The following is a 26,110-nucleotide window of genomic DNA, read 5'->3' on the forward strand; positions in this document are numbered from 1 at the left end:
TGGAATAAAGTAATACTTTTTTAAAATGAAAAAATATGGCACATTGTGGTAGTTCAGTTGGTATCCCAGAGTTAGTGATGGGAAAAATCAGCAGGGCTGCTATTACTACTTACTTGTCAGTGGCCTGAAATAGAAAGTGCTGAGATTAGTTAAGAACAGAATTGGCCTCAGCATTGACTTCATCCCATGTTCAAATGGCCTGACAACAATCAATATCTAGCCTAAAAAAAGTATTATGCAACTGATGTTGGTCAGATTGAAAAATATTCCAGCTGTAAAATACAAGCAAAATATTAACAGAAACATGCAAATTGATACCTGCTACCATGAAATTCCGTCTTTCTTTTAGGGACTATAGCCCTTTCCACAAACATGACAACAGCTCACCAACTGTATAACTACATCACAGACCATGCCAACACATATGGAATGAAACCTCTGCGCATGTCAAGAACAGCAATGTGTATGGATGGCAGAAAGGGAACCCAGAACACAGAAATGCACGAGTATGCATTAGTAGCTCTTTGGAACAGGTAAGTGCAAAGCAACATGTGTATATATGCCATTCTATTGGAATGAATATCTTCCTTCCATTTAACTGTCTTCAATTCCATTGGCAATTGAAATCTAGCTAACTGACACATCATCAACGGTTTTGCTGGGAATCTGGTCCACAAACTACAACAAAAACTTGCATTTAAATAGTGTCTATAATATAGCAAAACATCCCAAGGCACCTTACAGGAGTGTCATCAAAGAAAAGTTGACACTGAGCCAAGTGTGGGGCAGGTGATCAACGGCTTGATCGAAGTAATAGGTTTGAGGAGCATCTAAAAGATCAGAAGCTCATCTTGGGGTCAGATAGGATGCTGAGGTTGCAAATGGTCTCGTTTAGCCTCAGACAGTGACCAAGGACCAAGGAGAGGGATGGAATCGGTGGCTAGGAGACAGAGTTTATGGCAGGGACTGAAGGCAATGGTTTTGCTCTTGCCAATATTTAGTTGGAGAAATTTTCTGCTCATCCAGGACTCGATGTCAGACAAGAAGCGTGACAAATCGAAGACAGTGGAAAGGTCAAGAGTGATGGTGAGGTGCCATCCGCATACATGTGAAACCTGGCATTGTGTTTTCGGATGCTGTTGCTAAGGGGCAAAATGTCCTGATAAATCTTATAACTAGGGCTGTGGATAGGACTTTAAACTAAAAGGGTAGGGGTGAGTGGTCAGGTAAAGGGAGATTTAGAAATCTAAAGACAAACGTCGAGGCAATAGAGCAGTATAACGATTTGGGTAAAGACAAGTGGAGTGGCACAGGAAGGAATAGAGTGTTTAACAGTAATAGTGCATCAGTGAATAAGGTCCATGCAAAGAAGGTAGTTAAAAAAAATAATTAAAGGCATGAAGCATTCGTAATATACTAGATGAACTCGCAGCACATATAGAGATAAATGGTTTAGATCTAACCACCATTGCAGAGACATGATTACAAGGTGTCCAAGGTTGGAAAATAAATATTCCAGGGTACACAACGTTTCAAAAAGATAGGCAGAATGGAAAAGGAGGAAGATGAGCCCTCATAGCAGAATTGATGACATAAGGGCAGTGGTGAGTAAGGATCTTGGTTCAGAAGATTAGGAAGTGGAAACAGTTTGGGTAGAAGTTAGGATTAACAAGGGTCAGAAAATGCTGGTGGGATTAGTTTATAGCCCCCACCCTCCCACCCCCAACAGTACTTATACTGTTGGACAGAGTATTAAGCAAGAAATAACTGGAGCTTGTAACAAAAGCAATGTAATAGTCATGGGGAACTTCAATCTTCATATAGACTGGATTGGCAAAGGTAGTCTGGAAGATAAATTTGTAGAATGCTTTTGCCACATTTTACTGAAACAATATATTGTGGAACCAACTAGGAATAAAGCTATTTTAAAATTAGTATTGTGCAATGAGGCAGGTTTAATTAGTAAAAGACCCTCTAGGAAAAAGTAATCATGACACAGATGAATTCCATCTTAAGTTTGAAAGTGACACACTCCAACCCCAAACACGAATTTTGAACTGAGACAAAGCCAATTACATAGGAATGAGGGGAGAGCTGGCTGAGGTTGATTGGGTAAATAGATTAAAAGGTATGGTGGTAAATAAACAGTAGAAAACATTTAAAGAAACAATTCAAAATGTTCAACAAAAATACATTCCATTAAAAACAAAAACTCTGGAAGAAAGTTCCATCCGTGGCTTACTAGGGAATTTAAGGATGGTATTAGATTAAAAGAAGAGGTTTATAATGTTGCAAACAATAGGTGTAAACCTAAGGATTGGGAATGTTTTAGAAACCAGCAAAGGGTGACCAAAAAGTTGATAAAAAGGGGAAAAATAGAATGAGAGTAAACTAGTCAGGAATATAAAAACAGATTGCAAAAGCTGTTACAAGTATATAAAAAGGGTTGCTAAAGTAAACATTGGTCCCTTAGAGGCAGAGACAGGAGAAATTATCATGGGGAATGAGGAAATGGCAGAGAAGTTGAACAAATATTTTGGGCTGAATTTTTGGTTTGGGGGTGGGAAACAGGAGCTGGGACTGTTTTCGGGTCCCGAACCTGCCCCTGGGGGAAGCACTCTTTGGGGTTTTGACGGGGGCACTCCCTTAATTGGCATAGAGACACGTTCCCTGTCTAATTAAGGGTGGCAGGCAGGCTCTCGAAGCTGGAGGGCCAATCAGATGCCTTCCATCTTGAGAGGAGCAGCAGGCTGCAATGAATGGTAAGTAACTGAGAGGGTACTTCGATATAGAAGTGCCCTCTCACGAACTTTTTTAAAAAAACAATTCAAAAAACAGAGAAAGCAGCCAGGCCACGACTGTGGTGGCTTTTGGCTGCACATGCACCCATGCAGGCAGGGAGGGCTCCTACTGGATGTCTGCCTCCAAGCAATTGAACTGCCCCTGTTGCATTGGGAAACTGGAAGCTGACTGGAAAATCCCAGTCAGCCACCCTTAACAGTCTTTAACAAGGCTCTTAACAAGCCTAATTGACTACCCGCCTCATAGGGGCGGGCAGCCCTCCTGGCCCAAACCTGCCCCGACCAAAATGGGTGACACCGGGAACAGGGTCATGAAACCAGCTGACGCCAATATTTTGGGCCCCATCCACTTCTGTTCCCAACTTCAGTGGCACCTGAAATTCCTGCCCTTTGTGTCAGTCTTCACAGTAGAAGACACCAATTACATACCAGAAATAGAGGGTAACCAAGGGCTAATGAGAGTGAAGAATGTAAGGTGATTAATATTAGCAGAGAAAAAGTATTGGAAAAACTTAAAGGACTAAAAGCCGACAAATCTCCAGGACCCGATGCTCTAAAAGAGGTAGCTGCAGAGATAGTGGGCGGACTGGTTATGATTTTCCAGAACTCCCAAGATTCTAGAATTGTCCCAGTGATTGGAAGTTAGCAAAAGTAACACCGCTAGTTCAAGAAAGGAGGGAGAGAGAAAACAGGAAACTACAGGCCAATTAGCCTGACATCAGTCATCAGGAATATGCTGGAATCTATTATTAGGAAAGTCTTAACAATGCACTTAAAAAACCATAGTATGATCAGACAAAATCAATGTGGTTTTACAAAAGGGAAATTGTGTTTGACAAATTTATTAGAGTTTTTTGAGGATGTAACTAGTAGAGTAGATAAAGGGGAATCAGTAGATGTAATATACCTGGATTTCCAAAAGGCATTTGATAAGGTGCCACACAAAAGGTTCATACACAAGATAAGGGCGCACAGAGTTGGGGGTAATAGCAAGAATGTAGGATTGGCTAAAAGACAGGAAGCAGAGAGCAGGAATAAACGGAGCATTTTCAAGTTGGCAGGCTGTAAGGACTGCTGTTGGACTGCTGCAAGGATCAGTTCTGGGGCCTCAGCTATTTACAATTCATGATTTAGACGAAGAGACCAAGAATAATGTATCTACATTTGCTGATGGTACAAGGCTAGGTGGGAATGTAAGCTGTAAGGAGGACACAAAGAGGCTGCAAGAGATATAGACAGCTTAAGAGAATGGACAACAAGGTGGCAGATGGAGTATAATGTGGGGAAGTGTGAGGCTATTCACTTTGGTACTGAGAACAGAAAAGCAGAATATTTTTTTAAAAGGCATGAAACTTCTAAATGTCGATGTTCAGAGACACTTGGGTGTACTTGTACAAGGAATGCAGCAAGTTAGCATGCAGGGAATTGAGGGAAGGTGGGTATGTGAGAGGGAAAAAATGGGATTTATGTACGATTAGTATAAATGGGTGGTTGATGGTCAGCACAGACTCGTTGGGCCGAAGGGCCTGTTTTGGTGCTGTATCTCTCTATGACCCTATGAGGTACAGCAAGCAATTAGGAAGGCAAATGGCATGCTGGTCTTTATTGCAAGCGTATTGGAGTGCAAGATAAAGGAAGTCTTGTTACAATTGTAAAAAGTTTTCATTGGACCACATCTTGGAGTACTGTGTGCAGTCTTGGTCTCCATTTTTAAGGAAGGATATACTTGTATTGGAAGTGGTACAGCAAAAGTTCACTAGATTGGTTCCTGGGATGAGGGGGTTGTCCTATGATGAGAGGCTGAGTAAATTGGGCTATACTGTCTGGAGTTTAGCAGAATGCGAGGTGATCTCATTGAAACATACAAGATTCTGAAGGGGCTTGACAGGATAGAGTTTGAGGTTGTTTCCCCTGGCTGAGGAATCTAGAAAATGGGGGGACAGTCTCAGGATGAGGGGTTGATCATTTAGGACTGGGGTGAGGAGAGATTTCTTCACTCAAAGGGTTGTGAATCTTTAGAATTCTCTACCCCGGAGAATTGTGGATGCTCTATCATTGAGTATTTTTAAGGCTGAAATAAACAGATTTTTGGCCTCAGGGAATCAAGGGATATGGAGAGCAGGCAGGAAAGTGGAGTTGAGGCACAAGATCAGCCATGATCATATTGAATGGCGGAGCAGGCTCGAGGGGCCGTACTGTCTACTCCACTACTATTTCATATGTTATTATGTTATTAATGCAGATGTGGAATAGGATGGGATCTACTACTTTGTCACTCAGCAATTGAAAGACCCAGATCATGTCCCTCTGCAGCCTGTCTCCAGTGAAAGCAAGTTCAGCTGTGCACATCACTCCTGATAACTTTGTACCCTACATTCGTGCCACACAAGTGCCAGGCAATGACCATCTCAAACAAGGGAGAATCTAACATCTCCCCTTGATGTTCAATGGCATTACCATCACTGAATCCCCCACTATCGACATCCTGGGGGTTACCGTTGACCAGAAACTGAACTGGACCAGTCACATAAATACTGTGGCAACAGAGCAGGTCAGAGGCTGGGAATTCTGCAGCTAGTAACTCACTTCCTGACTCCCCAATGCCTGTCCACCATCTACAAGGCCCAAGTCAGGAGTGTGATGGAATACTTTCCACTTGCCTGGATAGGTGCAGCTCCAACAACACTCAAGAAGCTCGACACCATCCAGGACAAAGCAGCCTGCTTGATTGATACCCCATCCACCACCTTCAACATTCACTTCCTTCGTCACCAACGCATAGTGGCAACAGTGTGTACCATCTACAAGATGCGCTGCAGCAACTCACCACGGCTCCTTCGACAGCACCTTCCAAACCCACGACCTCTACCACCTAGAAGGACAAGGGCAGCAGCTGCATGGAAACACCACCATCTTCAAGTTTCCGTCCAAGCCACACACCTGACTTAGAACTATATTGCCTTTCCTTCACTGTCACTGGGTCAAACTCCTGGCACTCCCTTCCTACCAGCACTGTGGGTGTACTTTCACCCCATGGACCTCAGCGGTTCAAGAAGGCAGCTCATCACCACCTTCTCAGGGGCAATTAGGGATGGGCAATAAATGTTGGTCTAGCCAGCGAAACCTACTTCCAATGAACGAATAAAATAAATCCTAGAATTATCATTATTGCGTTTCTCTGAACCCACTCCAAATTTTCAGTGTCCTTTTGATAGTGTCTGTTGCGTCTGCAGCAGAAACTCAGACAGACTCATTGTTGAAAAGAGTCTATGAACAGATAGTGTCCCAAATTGCACAAACTATTCCAAACATGCCTTCTCTAATAATCTGATCAAGGTTAGAAATACTGTTTTTAACTTGTAAGGTGGATTTTGGATGTAATCAGAGTGTAACTGACTAAAAGTATGGGCAGAGATCAGTTATGTTTGTTCTCTGCTCATAATGTACCTCGTGCATTTATTTTATTTTATTTTATTTAGAGCTACAGCACTGAAACAGGCCCTTCAGCCCACCGAGTCTGTGCCGACCAACAACCACCCATTTATACTAATCCTACATTAATCCCATGTTCCCTACCACATCCCCACCATTCTCCTACCTGCACTAGGGGCAATTTACAATGGCCAATTTACCTATCAACCTGCAAGTCTTTGGCTGCGGAGCACCCGGCAGAAACCCACGCGGTCACAGGGAGAACTTGCAAACTCCGCACAGGTAGTACCCAGAACTGAACCCGGGTCGCTGGAGCTGTGAGGCTGCGGTGCTAACCACTGCGCCCTGTGCCGCCCATATTTCTGTAGAAGTTTCAAATTAGAGTGGTTTATATATAATAAATATCGAATTACCAGCTTTTTCTTTGGTGCTTAGAATCTGGGATATCACTATATTAGTTTACAAAATAATGTATTGGAATCATTTTTGGTGTTTATGAAAAGTCTATCAGAGGAATTGCTTTTTTTTAAACATCCAGATCTGGATCATATAAAGATTCTGAAGGAATCAGGCACCATGATGAATTTGACGTGTCCTTGTTGGTGTGTCATAGTGCAGGTCCTTTTGAAGAACAACCGGAAACAGAACGCAACATGCTACGGTAGGATTACCCCTTATTTCCTTTGATTCATTTAGGTGGCCTTATTTTTCAATACCTGCAGTTTAAATATAGGAAGCATATAGTCTCTAATTCATTCCCTCGATTATTTGTATTTCTAGGTTCCCTCCTTCACTGTGAAGAGTGTTGTAGTCTCTACATCTTTCTATGCTACTGTAGTGAGAAACATTTGCAAAAGCTGTGTACCTGTGCAAAGTTTATGTGCCTGTGATGCTTCTGTCAAATCTCAAAGCTGGAATCTTGTGGATGCTTGATAAGCTTAGCAACTGGGCTTGAATGTGCCACTGTTATATTGGGAGGGGTAAAGCAGTAATTGCAGTGACTTCAAGAATTTTCACTCTCTAGAGTGAGAATCAATTAACTATATATTCAAAATTTAATCTTTCCAACATAAATATTCCTCTGATCTGTTGTTTCTACACAAATCTAATTAGTAAGTGCAGACCTATTTGACACACACCTCAGAAACAAGTAGAACTACTTGTTAATTATCCTTTTGGTCGATTTGTCTATAAATTGTAATTGAAGTCGTTTCTGATGGGTTTCTGGTTCATCAAGCTATGGCGCTAAGACTGAATCTGATCACTATTATTACACTCCATTAACTGCCTTCTACTACAATCAATATCAGAACCATAGCAGAGGGACGTTTGAAGCATTGATACACAGTGAGAACAGATTTTTTTTTGCAAACCATACTACGGCCATGGTTAGTGGGGTCATATTGTCTTGGGCCAGGGAGTTAGAGTTAAGAAAACCTAAGGAAGACTCATTTAGGTTTGTTGGCAAGCTACAACCCAGGATTACATATTCTGCAGTCACTAAACTGTGTGCACCTTAAAAATCTCAAGTCTTCCTCATTTGTTTACCTCCCACTTATAAAAATATAATGGTTAAAGATTTGCAAAAGGATTCTTCAGACAAATGGAAAATGAACACTGATGAATTATACATGTGTCTGAAATATGGATCAATAGTACACAGTAAGTAATATTAGGGAGACTTAGGGTTAATTAGTAGGGTAAACATTTGTTTCCATGTCCAGAATGTTTGGCAGAGCAATTAAGAAAGTTCATAGTGTATTGGGATTATAATTATAGCTGAAGAAGTAAAATACAAATCTATAGAAACGATGTAATAAAAACAAGAAATGCTGAAAATACTCAGCAGGTCTGGCAGCATCTGTGGAGAGAGAAGCAGAGTTAACGTTTCAGGTCAGTGACCCTTCAGTATTCTGATGAAGGGTCGCTGACCTGAAACGTTAACTCTGCTTCTCTCTCCACAAATGCTGCCAGACCTGCTGAGTATTTCCAGCATTTCTTGTTTTTATTTCAGATTTCCAGCATCTCCAGTATTTTGCTTTTATTATAGAAGCTATGTGATGGCTTTCCACGAGACTTCGAACTATAAATGTGGTAAACATCATTGGAAAAATTACAGAGAATGGTGACAACACTGAACCCAAATATAAAAGGGATGAGCTATGAGAAAAAATTAGGACACCTCAACAAAGTTGTTTAATTAAATAATAAAGATATCCCAGATTATCACTTCAAATGAGCAGGAAAATAGGACTAGAGGACCTACATGGTTCTTAGTAAAAAGAGCATTTAAAACTTATTTGTGTATGAACCTCTTTACTCAGTGTTAAGTATGTGGAGTAATTTGCCAGTCAGGATAATAGAGCCAAAAACTTTGAGGTTCTTTCGACTTTGATCAACGCTGCAATGGGAGAGAGGGTTCTGGAGATCTGAGGTTCAATGGATCAAAAAGCTGTTTCTCATTTCTTATATGTTATGGAACTGAATAGGCCATCATTCAGCTGAGGAAAATCATAACCCTCTTAAGTCTTTCAGTTTTGGAGTAACTACTCGTCATGTGATCTTTTCAAGCAATTCCTGCATATTGGGTCATATTCTGGATTTGATTACCTATTTTTGAGGCACACTTCCTCATTCTCTGACTGCACCTCACCTTCCACCCTTCCACATCCAAAGCTGCTGTTTTCTGCCCTCTTTGTCTGTCTGAATGTAGATCTGAGATAAAATCCAGGATGATCATTTGGATGGGTTTCTGGACGATCGAGCGGCTGCTGCAACAAGACGATAGTACCTAGTGATTTTTTGCTTTGAATGACTGACTGCGTTTGCACGTGGATGACACGCTACATTCAGACCGTACTGAAAGTAACATTTCAGTAGCTAAGCTGCGTGTCCACAGACCTTTCAAGTGATTGTGAACTGTGCATGTATTAAACTAGAATTCTCTCTTGAGTGTATGTCTGGATCCTTAATCTACAGGGATTGTAAGCTAACTTCTCCCAGTTTATTATTACCATTTGATATTACTGTGTGCTAAAAAAAAATCAACATAAAAATTAATAACTAATTTAAAAATATATAATAAACTGGCTATGCTCAAAATTGTATCAGGTATGCACTGTTATGGTGTATATGCCTGCACTAATATTTTAATATCTGTAAATGTCCTACTCGCAGTTGGCTATGAAAATGATACTATATAATCTTTCCTCAAATCCTACTTAGTTATGGAATATTGTGAATTAAATATATGCTTAAATTTCCTAGTGTTGTTTTTAAACTTAATTTAACTTCCCTCTCCCACTAACCCCCGCCCCCGCCAACCGAAGGCAATGGCTGCTTACTGGAAAATGGCTCCAGGGTGCTGGATGCCCTCCAGGACCTAACTCAAGTAGCTATTATTCATGCATGAGACTTAATGGTAATGGAGTAAAATAACACCTAAGTAGATACCTGTCTTCACCTGACGTCCATGCACGTACTTCCAGCAAGGGCTGCTGGATGTCAGTAGGAACCAGGAATCCTGCCTAATCTTTCCTTTTTAAACTAAATGTACTGATGCCAAATGTAGTACCATTATCACCACCCCAGCTGAGATCGCTTAACTCTGCACACTTAAAATATGTTAAGTAGTCTAATCAAGCAGGTAGGATATTTTTTCTCACCCAGAATTCACAACAATGCAAGTTCCTGATCACTGGTGCAGATGAGGCAAGCAGCTTCTACAGAAGGGGAGATTGATGCATCAGTCTGTGCCAACCTTGTGAAACTTAGCAGTTGCTGATTCAAGAGTAGCCCTGGAGAAACGGAGAAAATGGGGAATCACTTTGTCTTTTGAGATGAGAAATTAGGTACAGCGCCTGAGAGACTAAGATGGAAGCATAAATAATTTACATATTTATGATGGGTGAAGACATTAAAATAATTTACCTAACAACCCCTTCCCTTTGGATATTTTAGGTGTACTTCTACAGCTAGCCTCATGGTTACTATATTAATAATTGACATATTTGAGGGAATTGGTGTAGTCCATCTACATAGACAATTTACAGCTCAGAAGGAGGTCATTCGGCCCATCGTGTCTGTGTCAGCCAAGAGCTATCCAGCTTAATCCCACTTTTCAGCTCTTGGTACATTGTCCTGTAGGTTACGGTGCTTCAGGTGAATATCCAAGTATTTTTTCAATGTGATGAGCGTTTCTACCCCTGCCACCTTTCAGGCAGTGAGGTCCAGACCCTCACCACCCTCTGGGTGAAAAAACTTCTCCTCAACTCTGCTATAATGCTTCCGTCAATTGTTTGACATCTATGCCCTTTGGTTATTGAACTCTCTGCTAAGGGAAATCAGTCCTTCCTATCCACTCTATCTAGGCACTTCAAAGAAAACAACCCCATCCTATCCAATCCTTCCTAATAATTAAAATTCTCCATTCCTAGCAACATGCTCGTAAATCTTCTCTGTACCCTCTCAATTGCATTCACAGCCTTCCTGCAATGCAGTGACCAGAACTGTATGCAGTACTCTAGCTGTGGCCAAACCAGTGTTTTATACAGTTCTAGGATGCCCTCTTTACTTTTATAATCTATGCCTTGGCTAATAAAGGAAAGTATCCGTATGCCTTCCTAACCGCCTTATGTACCTGTCTTGCCTTCGGGGATCTGTGGACATACACTCCAAGCTCCCTCTGTTCCTCTACACTTCTCAGTATCCTACCGTTTATTGTGTATTCCCTTGTCTTGTTTGCCCTCCCCAAGTGCATTGCTTCACACTTTTCTGGATTGAATTCCATTTGCCATTTTTCTGCCCATCTGCCCATTGATATCTTCCTGCAGTCTACAGCCTTTTTCACTATCAATCACACAACCAATTTCTGTATCATCTGCAAACTTCATATTAGTGCCCTCTACATTTAAGTACACTCAGCTCCTGACCTCAGTCCAAACAGCCTAGGTCCAAACATGGGCAAAAGAGTTGAACTCAAGAGGTGAGGTGAGAGTGACTGTCCTTGACATCAAGGCAGCATTTGACCGAATGTGGTATCAAGGAGCCCTAGCAAAACTGGAGTCAATGGGAATCGGGGAAAACTCTCCACTGGTTGGAGTCATATCTAGCACAAAGGAAGACGGTTGTACTTATTGGAGGTCAATCATCTCAGTCCAAGCACATCACTGTTCCTCAGGGTAGTGTCCCAGGCCCAAACATCTACAGCTGCTTCATCAATGACCTTCCCTCCATCATAAGGTCAGAGGTGGGGATGTTTGCTGATGATTGCACAATGTTGAGCACCATTCGCGACTCCTCAGGTACTAAGGCAGTCTGTATCCATATGCAGAAAGAGCTGGACAGCGTTCAGGCTTGGGCTGATAAGTGGCAAATAAGATTCGCTCCACATAAGTGCCAGACAATGACCATCTCCAACAAGAAAGAGTCCAACCATTTCCCCTTGACATTCAATGGCATTACCATCACTGAATTCCCCTGCTATCAACATCCTGGGGATTACTATTGACCAGAAACTGAATTGGAGCAGCCGCATAAATACTGTGGCTACAAGAGCAGGTCAGAGGCGGGGAATTCTGCAGAGAGTAACTCATCTCCTGACTCCCCAAAGCCTGTCCAGCATCTATAAGGCACAAGTCAGCAGTGTGATGGAATACTGTCCACTTGCCTGGATGAGTGCAGATCCAACAACACTCAAGAAGCTCGACACCATCCGGGACAAAGCAGCCCACTTGATTGGCACCCCATTCACCATTTTCAAATTCAGTCCCTCCACCGCTGATGCACAATGGCAGCAGTGTGTGCCATCTGCAAGATGCACTGCAGCAACTCACCAAGGCTCCTTCGACAGCACCTTCCAAACACGCCACCTCTACCACCTAGAAGGTCAAGGGCAGCAGATGCATGGGAACATCACAACCTGCAAGTTCCCCTCCAAGCCATACAGCATTCTGACTTGGAACTATATCACCGTTCCTTCACTGTCACTTGGTCAAAATCCTGGAACTCCCTTCCTAACAGCATTTTGGGTGTACCTACGCCACATGGACTGCAGCGGTTCAAGAAGGCGGATCACCTACACCTTCTCAAGGGCAATTAGGGATGGGCAATAAGTGCTGGCCTAGCCAGTGATGCCCACATCCCATGAAAGAATAAAAAAAAGTATAAATCATGAAAAACTGAACTCTGCAGAACTTCACTGGAAACAGCCTACCAGTCACGAAAACATCCGTAAACCATTGCCCTTTGCTATCTGCCACTGAGCCAATTTTATATCCAACTTGCCACTTGCACTTGGATCCCATTGGCTGTTAGCTTTCTGACCAGTCTGCCATATGGGACCTTGTCAAACATCTTGCTGAAATCCATGTAGACTACATCAAACGCACAACCGTCATCCTCGCTCCTTGTTACCTCCTCAAAAAATTCAGTTAGTCAGATATGACTACTTTTCCCTTTCCCTGGGTATTGGGTTCAGGTATAGGTCATACTGATGACCTTCTCCATTGTTAAGGGTGCTAAGCACAATCAATTGGAGCATTCACAGCATAAAGTTTTAATTTAGTACAGTAGGTCAAAATTGACGATATCATTCAAAGTCACCATAGAAATGGCTGGTGTGTGACATGGGAAAATGTACATGTATAATTTTTTGCGGGTTAAGACACATTTGGGATGCTGTACAATTTAAAATAAACATATTAAGGTCTTTAAAATGGTGGGTAAAGGCATTTCATTTCATATCTTCATTATTAATATTATGCATTGGAACTTTCAATCTACTTGTTGAGCTAAAGGTAAATGGAGTTTTACTGTGCATCTGAGTTGATAGCAGCGTTGGATGTCAACAATGCCATTGTTCCATTCTTCATTTAGAGAACAAAAAACATCGAAAAAGCGTAGCTTCCAGCAAATCTGCATCTGTAGGAAGAACTGGCCCTAGCTTTATAGTCTCCCTGATGCATTCAAATGAGATCAACTATAGTGTATGAAAATAGTAATTTAAAAAAATCCAACACATATCGCTTACCTCCATCACTTTTCTGCCTGTGCACAAGATGAAACATTTTTATCTTTCTATTGGCTTAGTTCATATTATTGCAATTCCAGTTGTATCTCCATCATTTTCATAGTTTATGACTCAAGCCCTTTCTTTGCTCTATTACAAATAAGTACAAATGCAAAATTCCATGTGTCATATCGTAAACATACAAAGCTTTCTTTTCCCCCCAAGGACAAGACATGAAGAATATATTAATGTAAAGCACATGAAAGATGTTAAGCCTTCATTGTCCCAGAGAATAGATATATTGTGCTTTTCTGGTCCTGAAACAAACTACACCTGTCTGAAAAATTAGTTCGTTTCAAATGACATGGAATTTTCAAAGTTTCATCTTTTTTTTTAAGATTGCGTTTCTATGTGATCATGACGAGCTGCCGGGAGCTCTTTCCAAGGCTGACTGCTGATATGAGACGCTTCAAGAAATTACCACAAACTCGTAGGGACTCTTTGGACTTTACTAGAGATTCCTCGTTGTTAGAAAAATATGAACCTGAACGGAGGGAGACGGACCCAGAGGGGTGGGATGAGGCAAGTGATTCCAGTGAGTTTTACTCGCATAGGAAACCATTGAAGATGGCGCCAGAGCTGTTCTATTCTTCTCCACTCTTCCCTTTGCTGGCATCAGAGGTAGCAACAGCCCAAGAACAGATTGCAATGATGGTTCAACAAGCAAAGTCCCACTGTCGTCGTGATGTTCTCTGGCAACGCCTCTTCCTGGGAGAGCATCTATCATCAGACAAACACAAAATGAGCAAGCTGTCCTTTGCAGAACTGGAAGAGTTACTCGGTGCTGTGCATAGCAAATCCATTTCTGAGATTGACCCACAACTGGTGAGAGATAAAATATTCTGTAGTTATCAGAAAGCTGAGTGATTATTTTCAATACACTCTGTGTTGTGATGAGAGTTCCTTACAACTGTTGTCACCTGGTGGCTCAGGTACTTCCCCTGGATTATTTATTGATATATATTTGGTGGAACCCTATTGAATCTATTCCTGACATACCCAAAACTGATGTCAATGAACTTGTGCGACGGGCATTGACTCCATAAAGAATTTAATGCATAGGAATCCAGGACTTGCCTGTATATTAATGGGGATGCATCTGAGCAACCAAAGGTAGATGGTGACTGAGTATTTCTAAATCTCTGCTGATGTATCCATAACAAGCATTGGCAAAGTGACTCTCTGGTTGAAGAGTCTCCATGGAACTGAAAATCAAAGTTGTGTTTTCTGTGGTATAACATAGGCTGGGGAATACTTTATGTTGAAGGTTCTCCTCAAAATCATTTACCTGTATCACTGCATATTGTGTTTAGAACAGTGAAATGCATCACAGTTAGTGGACATTACATTAATCTACATGATCCTATATTATATTGAGTTTAAACATAATTTTAGTAAGCATGCATGATAGATGTTACAGTAGTAAAATACAATGTAAAACTTGGTTGTTTTGAGAAAAAATGCATTCAAAATACATAGCTATAAGTTTTTCAAAGTTTAATTTGAATTTAGAAATGTACAATCAGAAATTTAGCTCCTTCTCTAATCATTAAGAATGATATCTGAAACTGCAATGTATAATTTTTGTTATGAATCACACTGTCGTCAAGAATAAGGAATGTTAGTGTTGAGGCACAAACGTTTTTACGCTTTGCATCAGCAAGCAGTATAGCATATGGCAGCTGCAAAGTAAAGCTTTGACTAATCTGCGTCAACAATATTCCTTAATTCCATCTCCAACACTATTTCCAACTTCAGACAAGCATTCATGTAAATCTTTTTTCATAGATTCAATCCTGATTATTTCACTGAGAAGAAACATTATACATGAAGAAAAAACATTGGGATCAATGTTTCTAATTGACCTCTTTTAAATTTGTTTCTCACAACTCTATTTACCTTTTCCCACTTTCATGATTGCTCTTTCTATCCTATTAGCTCCTTGCATTTATCATTGCTCTGCTCTCTCTTGTTCCAGGATTGCTTCCTGTCGATGAGTACCAGCTGGTATCAGAGTCTCATCAAGGTTTTACTCAACCGATTTTCCCAGAGTTGTCGACACTTCGTAGATGCAGATAGAGGAATCCAGTATCTGGTAAGTTAAAACCCAGTACCTAACCGATTTACATCCATTGCCTGTTTTAAGTCAGAGGTGGGTACATTACTGAAAATGAGCTTCCAGACAGTAGTGCAATATGCCAACAAACTTCTTTGCTAAAATTTGTGGATTGCTTATGGATAAGTTATTTTATCCTATCTAACAAACATTATTGGGGAAACTGATTTAAGATGATCAAATGACTTGTGCTGTGCAATAAAACTTTGTGTTGGTGATATTTTCAGGCTGAACTCCACGATTTTGTGTATCTTTGTGCGGGCAGTTGAAATCATTGGCCTTGATGATAATTATATATTCACCTACCTGTGTAACTAATTTATCTCTTAATGGTATACTTAAGAAGACTGATGGGAAGATTTCCAGGATGCTCTAGCAGAAGTGGTTGGGTGCAGGGTGTGGGATTATTAGGGACCTGTTATGATATGTTGGCTAGTGTGTGGTGTTGTGGCAATAGGATGGTAGGGGGGTTGCGGTTATGGTTATGGCAGCATTGTAGGGAAACTGGGCTATGACATGTGTTTTGCCATAGAGGTTATTTGCAAAGGTTCGTCTTATCATTTTGATGTGTAATCACCAAATGTCAGCCTGTTTCCTTGGGGAAGTCATACAAATGGGAGTACTGATTTTATTCCACTTATAGAGGGAGTAGAGGGAGTTTCCTGAGTCCAGAAGAAAGAACTATTTTACTCCTACAATGCTATGAACCCCAAAAGAATTGAAGGTTCAGACCAATTCTGAATCAGAAGTATTTGAATAAGCTCTTATAGAAGGAGCATTTCAAAATTGTTCCTGTTTCAGTCATATAACCATCAACAAAAGTGTCCAAGCTTCAATGTAAAGGAGCAGTAGTTTTTATTTATTTTATTTAGAGATACAGCACTGAAACAGGCCCTTCGGCCCACCGAGTCTGTGCCAACCAACAACCACCCATTTATACTAACCCTACAGTAATCCCATATTTCCTATCACCTTCCTACACTAGGGGCAATTTATAACTGCCAATTTATCTATCACCTGCAAGTCTTTGGATGTGGGAGGAAACCGGAGCACCCGGCGAAAACCCACGCAGACACAGGGAGAACTTGCAAACTCCGCACAGGCAGTACCCAGAATCGAACCTGGGTCCCTGGAGCTGTGAGGCTGCGGTGCTAACCACTGTGCCACTATGCCGCCCAATGTTACCAAAATGTGGTTAATCTTTTGGCTTTACTTCACCTACCAAGTGTCAGTAACATTTCAAAGGTTATTAGAATTGCTTATCTACTCCTACTTAAGACAACTGGTTCAGGTGCAATCTGAACTGGTTCAGATAGCGATGGTGCGAGCAAGGGGGCAGCTGGGAAGGTAAGTTTCAGTATAAAGTACTTACCTCTTGTTTCGGCGGACATGGGGACTGCTGGGTAAATAAACTTATATATTCGGGCAGTGGCTAAACCCGAAACACTACACGTGTAGTGTCTCCCACCCATCCTCCTCCTCTAACCAAAACAAAAGGACTCTTGTGTGGAGGGTTTGGTAAGGTAAGGTTTTCCTTTTTTTTAAAATCTCTGTTGTCAATTTAATGCGGAGGGGATGGAAGCTAGGGCAGTTGCATGCTCCTCTTGCAGGATGTGGGAGGTAAGGGTCACCACTTGTGTCCCTGCTGACTTCACCTGTGAGAAGTGCACCCAACTCCAGCTCCTCACAGACCGCGTTAGGGAACTGGAGCTGGAGCTGGATGAACTTCGGATCATTCAGGATGCTGAGGGGATGATAGAGAGCAGTTATAGGAAGTAGTGACACCTAAGTTACAGGATAAAGGTAGCTGGGTGACCGTCAGGGGAGGGAAAGGGAATAGGCGCACAGTGCAGGGATCCCCTGTGGCCGTTCCCCTCAATAATAAGTATATCATTTTGGATACAGTTGCGGGGGGGGACCTACCAGGGGAAAGCCACAGTGGCCTGGTCTCTGGCACTGAGCCTGGCTCTGTGGCTCAGAAGGGAAGGGGGGAGAATAGGAGAGCGATAGTGATAGGAGATTCAATGGTTAGAGGAACAGACAGGAGATTCTGTGGTCGCGAACGAGACTCCCGGATGGTATGTTGCCGCCAGGGTCAGGGATGTCTCGGATCGAGCCTACAGGATTCTTAAGGGGGAGAGGGAGCAGCCAGAGGTTGTGGTACACATCGGTACCAATGACATAGCTAGGAAAAGGGATGAGGAGCAGAAAAGCGAATATAGGGAGTTAGGTTGGAAGCTAAAAGGCAGGACGAGCAGAGTAGTAATCTCAGGATTGCTACCGGTGCCACATGCTAGTGAGGCTAGAAACAGGGAGCGAGTGCAGCTGAACACGTGGCTACTGAGCTGGTGTAGGAGGGAGGGCTTCAGATATTTGGATCATTGGGATACCTTCTGGGGAAGGTGGGACCTGTACAAGAGGGACGGGTTGCATCTGAACTGGAGGGGCACCAATATCCTGGGCGGGAGGTTTGCTAGAGCTCTTCGGGAGCTAGTTTGGCAGGAGGATGGGAACCGGAGCTACGGATCAGTGGACGGGGTAGCTGTTGAACAGGCAGATACCAAGTGCAAAGAATCTGTGAGGAAGGTTAGACAATTGACAGGGCAAAGTTGCAGCCAGTATGATGGGTTGAAGTGTGTCTATTTTAACGCAAGAAGTGTCAGGAATAAGGGTGATGAACTTAGAGCATGGATCAGTACTTGGAGCTACGATGTTGTGGCCATTACGGAGACTTGGATATCACAGGGGTAGGAATGGATGTTGGATGTTCCGGGGTTTAGATGTTTCAAAAGGAATAGGGAGGGAGGGAAAAGAGGTGGGGGAGTGGCATTGTTAATCAGGGATAGTATCACAGCTGCAGAAAGGGAGGTCGTCGAGGAGGGTTTGTCTACTGAGTTATTATGGGTGGAAGTCAGAAACAGGAAAGGAGCAGTCACTTTGTTGGGAGTTTTCTATAGACCCCCCAATAGCAACAGAGACACGGAGGAACAGATTGGGAGGCAGATTTTGGAAAGGTGCAGAAGTAACAGGGTTGTTGTCATGGGTGACTTCAACTTCCCTAATATTGATTGGAACCTCCTTAGTGCAAATAGTTTGGATGGAGCAGTTTTTGTCAGGTGTGTCCAGGAAGGTTTCCTGACTCAATATGTAGATAGGCCGACTAGAGGGGAGGCTATGTTGGACTTGGTGCTTGGCAATGAACCAGGCCAGGTGGCAGATCTCTCGGTGGCAGAACATTTGGGTGATAGTGATCGCAACTCCCTGACCTTTACTATTGTCATGGAGAGGGACAGGAGCAGACGGGATGGGAAAATAGTTAATTGGGGGAGGGGGAATTACAATGCTATTAGGCAGGAACTGGGGAGCATAAATTGGGAACAGATGTTCTCAGGGAAATGCACGACAGAAATGTGGAGGTTGTTTAGGGAGCACTTGCTGCGACTGCTGGATAGGTTTGTCCCGATGAGGCAAGGAAGGGATGGTAGGGTGAAGGAACCTTGGATGACAAGAGATGTGGAACAGCTAGTGAAGAGGAAGAAGGAGCTTACTTAAGGTTGAGGAAGCAAGGATCAGACAGGGCTCTAGAGGGGTAGGATTAAGGAAAATCCCAAGGTGTTCTACACTTATGTGAGGAACAAGAGGATGACCAGAGTGAGGGTAGGGCCGATCAGGGATAGGGGAGGGAACTTGTGCCTGGAGTCGGAGGAGGTAGGGGAGGTCCTAAATGAATACTTTGCTTCAGTATTCACTAGTGAGAGGGACCTGGTCGTTTGTGAGGACAGCGTGAAACAGGCTGATATGCTCGAACAGGTTGAGGTTAAGAGGGGAGGATGTGCTGGAAATTTTGAATGATATGAGGACAGATAAGTCCCCGGGGCCAGACGGGATATACCCAAGGATATTACGGGAAGCGAGGGAAGAGATTGCCGTGCCTTTGGCGATGATCTTTGCGTCCTCACTGTCCACTGGAGTAGTCCCAGATGATTGGAGGGTGGCAAATGTTATTCCCTTGTTCAAGAAAGGGAATAGGGATAACCCTGGGAATTATAGACCAGTCAGTCTTACGTCGGTAGTGGGCAAATTATTGGAGAGGATTCTGAGAGACAGGATTTGTGATTATTTGGAAAAGCATGGTTTGATCAGAGACAGTCAGCATGGCTTTGTGAGGGGCAGGTCATGCCTCACAAGCCTTATTGAATTCTTTGAAGATGTGACAAAACACATTGATGAAGGAAGAGCAGTGGATGTGGTGTATATGGATTTTAGCAAGGCGTTTGATAAGGTTCCCCATGGTAGGCTCATTCAGAAAGTGAGGAGGCATGGGATACAGGGGAAGTTGGCTGTCTGGATACAAAATTGGCTGGCCCATAGAAGACAGAGGGTGGTAATAGATGGAAAGTATTCAGCATGGAGCTTGGTGACCAGTGGTGTTCCGCAGGGATCTGTTCTGGGACCTCTGCTCTTTGTGATTTTTATAAATGACTTGGACGAGGAAGTGGAAGGCTGGGTTAGCAAGTTTGCCGATGACACAAAGATTGCTGGAGTTGTGGATAGTGTGGAAGGCTGTTGTAGGTTGCAACGGGACATTGACAGGATGCAGACCTGGGCTGAGAAGTGGCAGATGGAGTTCAACCTGGAAAAGTGTGAAGTGATTCATTTTGGAAGGTCGAATTTGAATGCAGAATACAGGCTTAAAGACAGGATTCTTGGTAGTGTGGAGGAACAGAGGGATCTTGGGGTCCATGTCCATAGATCGCTCAAAGTTGCCACCCAAGTTGATAGGGTTGTTAAGAAGGCGTATGGTGTGTTGGCTTTCATTAACAGGGGGATTGAGTTTAAGAGCCGCGAGGTTATGCTGCAGCTCTATGAAGCCCTGGTTAGACCACACTTGGAATATTGTGTTCAGTTCTGGTCGCCTCATTATAGGAAGGATGTGGAAGCTTTAGAGAGGGTGCAGAGGAGATTTACCAGGATGCTGCCTGGACTGGAGAGCATGTCTTACGAAGAAAGATTGAGGGAACTGGGGCTTTTCTCATTGGAGTGAAGAAGGATGAGAGGTGACTTGATAGAGGGGTACAAGACGATGAGAGGCATAGATAGAGTGGATAGCCAGAGAATTTTTCCCAGGGCGGAAAGGGCTATCACCAGGGGGCATAATTTTAAGGTGATTGGAGGAAGGTTTCGGGGAGATGTCAGAGGTAGGTTCTTTACACGGAGAGTGGTGGGTGCGTGGAATGCGCTGCCAGCGGTGGTAGTAGAAGCAGATACATTAGGGACATTTAAGCGACTCTTGGATAGGTACATGGATGATAGTAGAATGAAGGGTAGGTAGGTAGTTTGATCTTAGAGTAAGTTAAAGGTTCAGCACAACATCGTGGGCCGAAGGCCCTGTACTGTGCTGTACTGTTCTATGTTCTTAAGTAGGGTTCTCCATCTTTAATAAAACTACAGAATCCCAGTTGGGATCAGTGTAGAATTTTTGTTCTCCATTGTAAAAGTGTTAAAGTAATAACAACAATGTAATTCATAAAACCACACAAGTTTACAGCACAGAAGGAGACTGTTTACCCCATCATATCTTTAGCAGCTCTTGTTGAAGCAATTCAAAACTAATCCCATTTTCCTGCTTTCTCTAGTTGCCCTGTATCTTCCGCTGCCTCAAATATTGATCTACCTTTCTCTGAAAAGATTCAATGGTCTCTGCCTCAACCACTTCCTGTGACAAAGCAGTCCATACTCCCACAGTTCTCTTCTCAGTTTCATAGTGAAAATTCTCAACTAACAACCCCTCATGAGCAACTCCTTAAACAAAGGAAATAATCTTTTCCAAGTCGCCCCATTAGAAATCTTCATAATTTAAAAGAAACATTATTAAGTCTTCTAGCCTTCTCTGCTGTGGGGAAAATATTACAAGTATCTCTAGTCTCTTCACATAATAGTTTCCCACTGAACACTCTGTCACTTTAATGTCTTATTGCTATAATAGGAAGTGCCCAAAATTGCACTGTACTCAAATGTGGCGTAACCAATCAGAGAATTAGTTATTTTAACCCTCAGGTCTCTGTTCATGTACACTCATTAGCATCATTCCACGGAGTGTACACCCCCATTCCATTTTCCTCCTAAAATTATTACCTGACACATATCTACACTAAATTGTATCTATCACCTGTCTGCCCATTCCACTAATCCGTCTGTGCTTTCCTGAATTATTTTACAGTCCTCTTCACTATTTGTCAAACCCCGTGCTTTTATGGCATCAGCAAATTTCAAATTTGTGTTTTTTTTTATTCATTCATGGGATGTGGGCGTCGCTGGCCAGGCCAGCATTTATTGCCCATCCCTAATTGCCCTTGAGAAGGTGTTGGTGAGCTGCCTTCTTGAACCGCTGCAGTCCATTTGGGGTAGGTATACCCACAGTGCTGTTAGGAAGGGAGTTCCAGGATTTTGACCCAGCGACAGTGAAGGAATGGCGATATAGTTCCAAGTCAGGATGGTGTGTGACTTGGACGGGAACTTGCAGGTGGTGGTGTTCCCATGTATTTGCTGCCCTTGTCCTTCTAGGTAATAGAGGTCGCGGGTTTGGAAGGTGATGTCTAAGGAGCCTTGGTGCATTGTGTTCTTAAACTTGTTCAGATAATCTATGTATACCAAGTACCAACTTCTGCAGAGCAGTATTTCCATCCCTTCTCCAATCTGAGCAATGCGCCTTAGCCCTGACCTTTTGTTTCCTGTCCATCAGCAAACTTTCGATCCATGCTGCGACATTTCCTGACACAGGGTGACAACTTCTCTTTTAAAATAGACTCTGATGACTCAGCCATTTGTATGGTTCTCATTGCATAGCATTTCATCTGAACCTTTCAGCACTCTGGTCTCCAGGTATTTTAACATCATGGAGGATGCTGATTGACATTGCCTCCATCGCTGCATTGATTTAGCAGTGCTTGGGTCAAAGCATTTTGCAGGCTTGGTATTTTCTTATCCTTCTGATGTATGTTTTCCAAGTGGGAAGTGCTCATTTGTAGGATAAATACATTTGAAATGTTTTGATGGGTTTTGCTAGGACAGGCATGATCAATCAATCACAAGTGAAGCATGAGCAAGTGGTATTGCCTTAACGTTATTCATCACCAAAAAAACTTTTTCTTATTTTTTTCATGTTCTTGTAACAAGCTAAGAATATGGGGGACTAATGTACCTATTAAAAATTATATATTAAAAAAATCCTAACTTGTTTCTTTACATTATGGATGACCACTGTGGTCTGTCATGTTTTGGTCTTGTGCATCACTGTATGTCTGTCATGTAGTTAGGGTTACATTCACCTGTATGGGGAAAGAGGAGGGGCTGTGGTTGGCTCCAGCTTATCTGAATGCTGTTGTGTAACTTCCTTCACAGGCGGTGTTGAATCAGAAGTTTATCGACTGTTTTGTTCTCATCTTTCTTGATTCACAGTCTGCAAAGACGGTAAGATCTCAAAAGAGCCTCTGATATAGAGAATCACAAAGTGTCTGAGAGACCTATGTAGGATATAGACAGGATGATACATCGCTTGTATAAAACTGCGAGTCTCAGCAGGAGGCTCCAAGGAACACTTGTATAACTAAAGGCATTTTCCCTCTATACATAGGGGAAGGTGAGTGACAAACCTGTATCAAGAGAGTAAGAAATGAATGTGTGGCAGTGCAGCAGTTGCAAAATGTTGCTGTTACAATGAATTGTGCATCTACTGTTGACATGCAACTTTGACCCAGTAATAACAGAGTGAGCTACTGATCTTAATGATGCTGCTGGGGTTGAACAGATTTCATACAGAATATCAGGAGGAAAGAGTTAATATTACTCTGGAATGCTCTTGTATTTCTAATAATGACATTGCTGGATCAACAATCCAGTGGCTCCTTATAGTACCCGATTATATCACAAGGCGAGTCATCCTGAAGCCGCACTTATCCTAGTGGTAGCTCAAAGCAGTGGAAGTTTCTGAGAAGGTTGCCCTTTTGCCTCATTGTGTATTTATAGAAATCGAGGAAACTGACAAGAAAAAAAAAGTTCATTTTATAACCTCTCTTAAAACAAAAATGTACACGGTTTCAATATAATGTGGCTGTGTATTTCCACTAACCTAGTACAATTTTCGAAGATGCCTTTTCTTTTTCAGAATCTAAAGGTTGTATTTCGAGAGCCACTTCCTGCACAGCCACAGAATAGTGACAGCCCGCTACCTCAGCTTGTATCCATGTACTATCACCTGGAGTCTGTCATCAACACTGCATGCTTTAACCTGTGGACTGGTATGCTACAGTAACACATCAAGCCCACCTGCATTGTCTTTTGGACTAATCTGATTTATTATACTGACTTTTACACTCACATCGTTACTCCTCAATTGCTCAAGGCAAGAAACTGTGGTTGGTATGTTCCACAGAGAGAGAGAAGAATTGCCTTTATTATGATTCAATCTTCTTATCCCAGTATGTTCACTTGTTTTGAAGGCTGACGCTGTTGGGGCATTCTTCTACAGATCTGTGGATGCCTTCCAAAGTCAGACAGTCCATGTTTTTTACACATTTGCATTTATTAATTTATTTTTATTTACTGAATTTATAGCTTATTCTAATTAATATTACATCACATTTTCTTTTAAACCTTTTTCTTTCCTTTCTTCGTCTTGGTTGTTTCATCCCTGTATGATGCCAACTCAGGAAGGTGGAACAATTATCTGCAGATTCAACTGAAATATTGCTCATCCTGTAGCCAGACAGCACTGTGGCTATAGGACAAGGTACATGAAAGGCCTTTCCTTCCCCTCTCTTCCTCCCTCCCTGATCAAGGTGATGAACTGACAAAACTCATCATTGTGTTGTAGATAGCTTGAGCAACTAGACTCAGTGGGAATGAGAATCTGAGACTGTGTGGTTGTAAAACAAGTGTCTAGGTTATTGAATCTGAACCTTTTGAACATTTTGTTTCATTAGGTATCTGCATCATCACAAACTTAAATGCACTGGAAAACAATTGTATATAATTTACTGTGAAATTCACAGGTATCATAATCTTTTTAAAATTCAGGATTATTTTCACCTTAAAAATATAAATCAAAATCCTAATTTCTGCATTACATTCACTTTGTGACACTATTTCCATACATGGCCTGGTAAAGTGTTACTTTGAGCATGGCTTCCTGACCACTCCTACAGTGAAATAAAGATGATGGTGCACTTAGGAATGACTGCTTGGAGTGCGTAAGAAGTACCTTTGGTTTTAAAGCACATTCCTTTGTAGAATTTCAGTGTCAACTATAGACTTAGTTGCAGCTGCACAATATCTCCTTGCTTGGGGACAATTAATTGTAAGTGAATATATTTGATGTATATTATGTATATAGTGAAAATGGATGAATTATCATTGTAAAATAATAAAGTTCTATTAATCACTTTATGTGTGAACAAAGTGTTTCTCTGTACTATCTAAATGTTTTCTGGTCTATAGACCAGTGAGTTTCTATTCACTTTCAATATTACAACTGTTTTGTTCCTCCATCAATATTTTAATTTTTTCTTCCTCATCTTCCTGGCTTGAAGTTTTGGATAATTCAGAAAATAGGCAGAATTCAGAATATAATCCCCGAAAAACCAGGAAAATCTGGTAATCCCATTCTGTAAAAACAGAATTTGGTTTATTCAATCACCATATACCAATGATTTTAATTCTGAAAACATGGAATTGCAGAATGTAATTCCAAAACACAGGTAAAAATCATGGAATCAGATGTAGTACAATTTGATTGATTCAGTCATTGAACAACGCTGGCCCTGGTGATATTTGTAAATGTTGGTGGTTAATCTGGGCAAGTTGTAACATTTAATGTCTCATCGTATCAAAGGTCAGCTCAAGCTGCAATATAGGACACAAAATCTATCATTTTCCTGCAGCTAATTCCCCTTCCTCCTCTTCTCATCACTGGAGGCTTACTTGTGCTACTAATAAAAAGCAGAGTGAAGCATGAATATAGACTCTTAATAAAACATCACAACCTTCAAACTAATGCAGTGGGTTAAAACAGTGCTGGACCATAATGTAATTTTGAATATCTTCTGTAATTCCCCACTTGGTGAGGCATTACTTCAAGGGAACAGGTAAGGTAAAGCAACTCCATGCTACACCTCCTAATAGCTGGTTCAAGAGCAAGATTGTAGAGGAGTAATACTAGTTTATCTACCCTCTTCAACAATGGTGCATGTATGCAGGGGTTACCTTCAATGAAGAAAAAAAAACTTGTAAAATATGCGGTGAAAAATTTGCCTCTACTTGTAACCATTCATGATGAGTGTTTTTCCCTGTGCAGCCTTCTGCTGAGGAATTTGCCTGGAGAAATTAATTTAACAGTTTTTGTCTGTAGGTGCAGCAAACCAATTTCTTCCCAGGAGGACCTTTGAAAGCATTACACAGGATGCATACCCTATTCACTTTAAAGCAGAACTTTCCTCAGTTAATAAAGAGAACAAATCAACATATACTTTTTTGCACTAAGGTGGGACTGGTCAATGATATGAAAAGATTGATGGTTATTTTCCATTTTTTTTGTTATAACGAAGTCAATATTCTAGTTATCTGGCTGGAACTCAACAAAGCCTTTCAGTTACCTGAGCAGTCAGATTGAGCGTTATCAACTAATGACGAATTGTA

At 41.9% G+C, this 26,110-nt stretch overlaps 1 protein-coding gene across 1 annotated transcript in view; it reads left to right on the forward strand.

Annotated features, from left to right (window-relative positions):
- LOC137372732 (KICSTOR complex protein SZT2-like) overlaps positions 1-24,721 on the forward strand; it is a 284,408-nt gene extending 259,687 nt beyond the window's left edge. Inside the window, exons 69-74 of the mRNA XM_068036900.1 lie at positions 350-533; positions 6,772-6,894; positions 13,641-14,127; positions 15,281-15,397; positions 22,820-22,888; positions 23,583-24,721. Coding sequence (XP_067893001.1) covers positions 350-533; positions 6,772-6,894; positions 13,641-14,127; positions 15,281-15,397; positions 22,820-22,888; positions 23,583-23,729 — 1,127 coding nt within the window. The 3' untranslated portion in view covers positions 23,730-24,721. The remainder of the gene's footprint in view (positions 1-349; positions 534-6,771; positions 6,895-13,640; positions 14,128-15,280; positions 15,398-22,819; positions 22,889-23,582) is intronic.
- The last annotated feature ends 1,389 nt before the right edge of the window (positions 24,722-26,110 follow it).

Source organism: Heterodontus francisci, chromosome 8 (assembly GCF_036365525.1).
Source record: "Heterodontus francisci isolate sHetFra1 chromosome 8, sHetFra1.hap1, whole genome shotgun sequence".
In the NCBI taxonomy this organism is placed as follows: Eukaryota; Metazoa; Chordata; class Chondrichthyes; order Heterodontiformes; family Heterodontidae; genus Heterodontus; species Heterodontus francisci.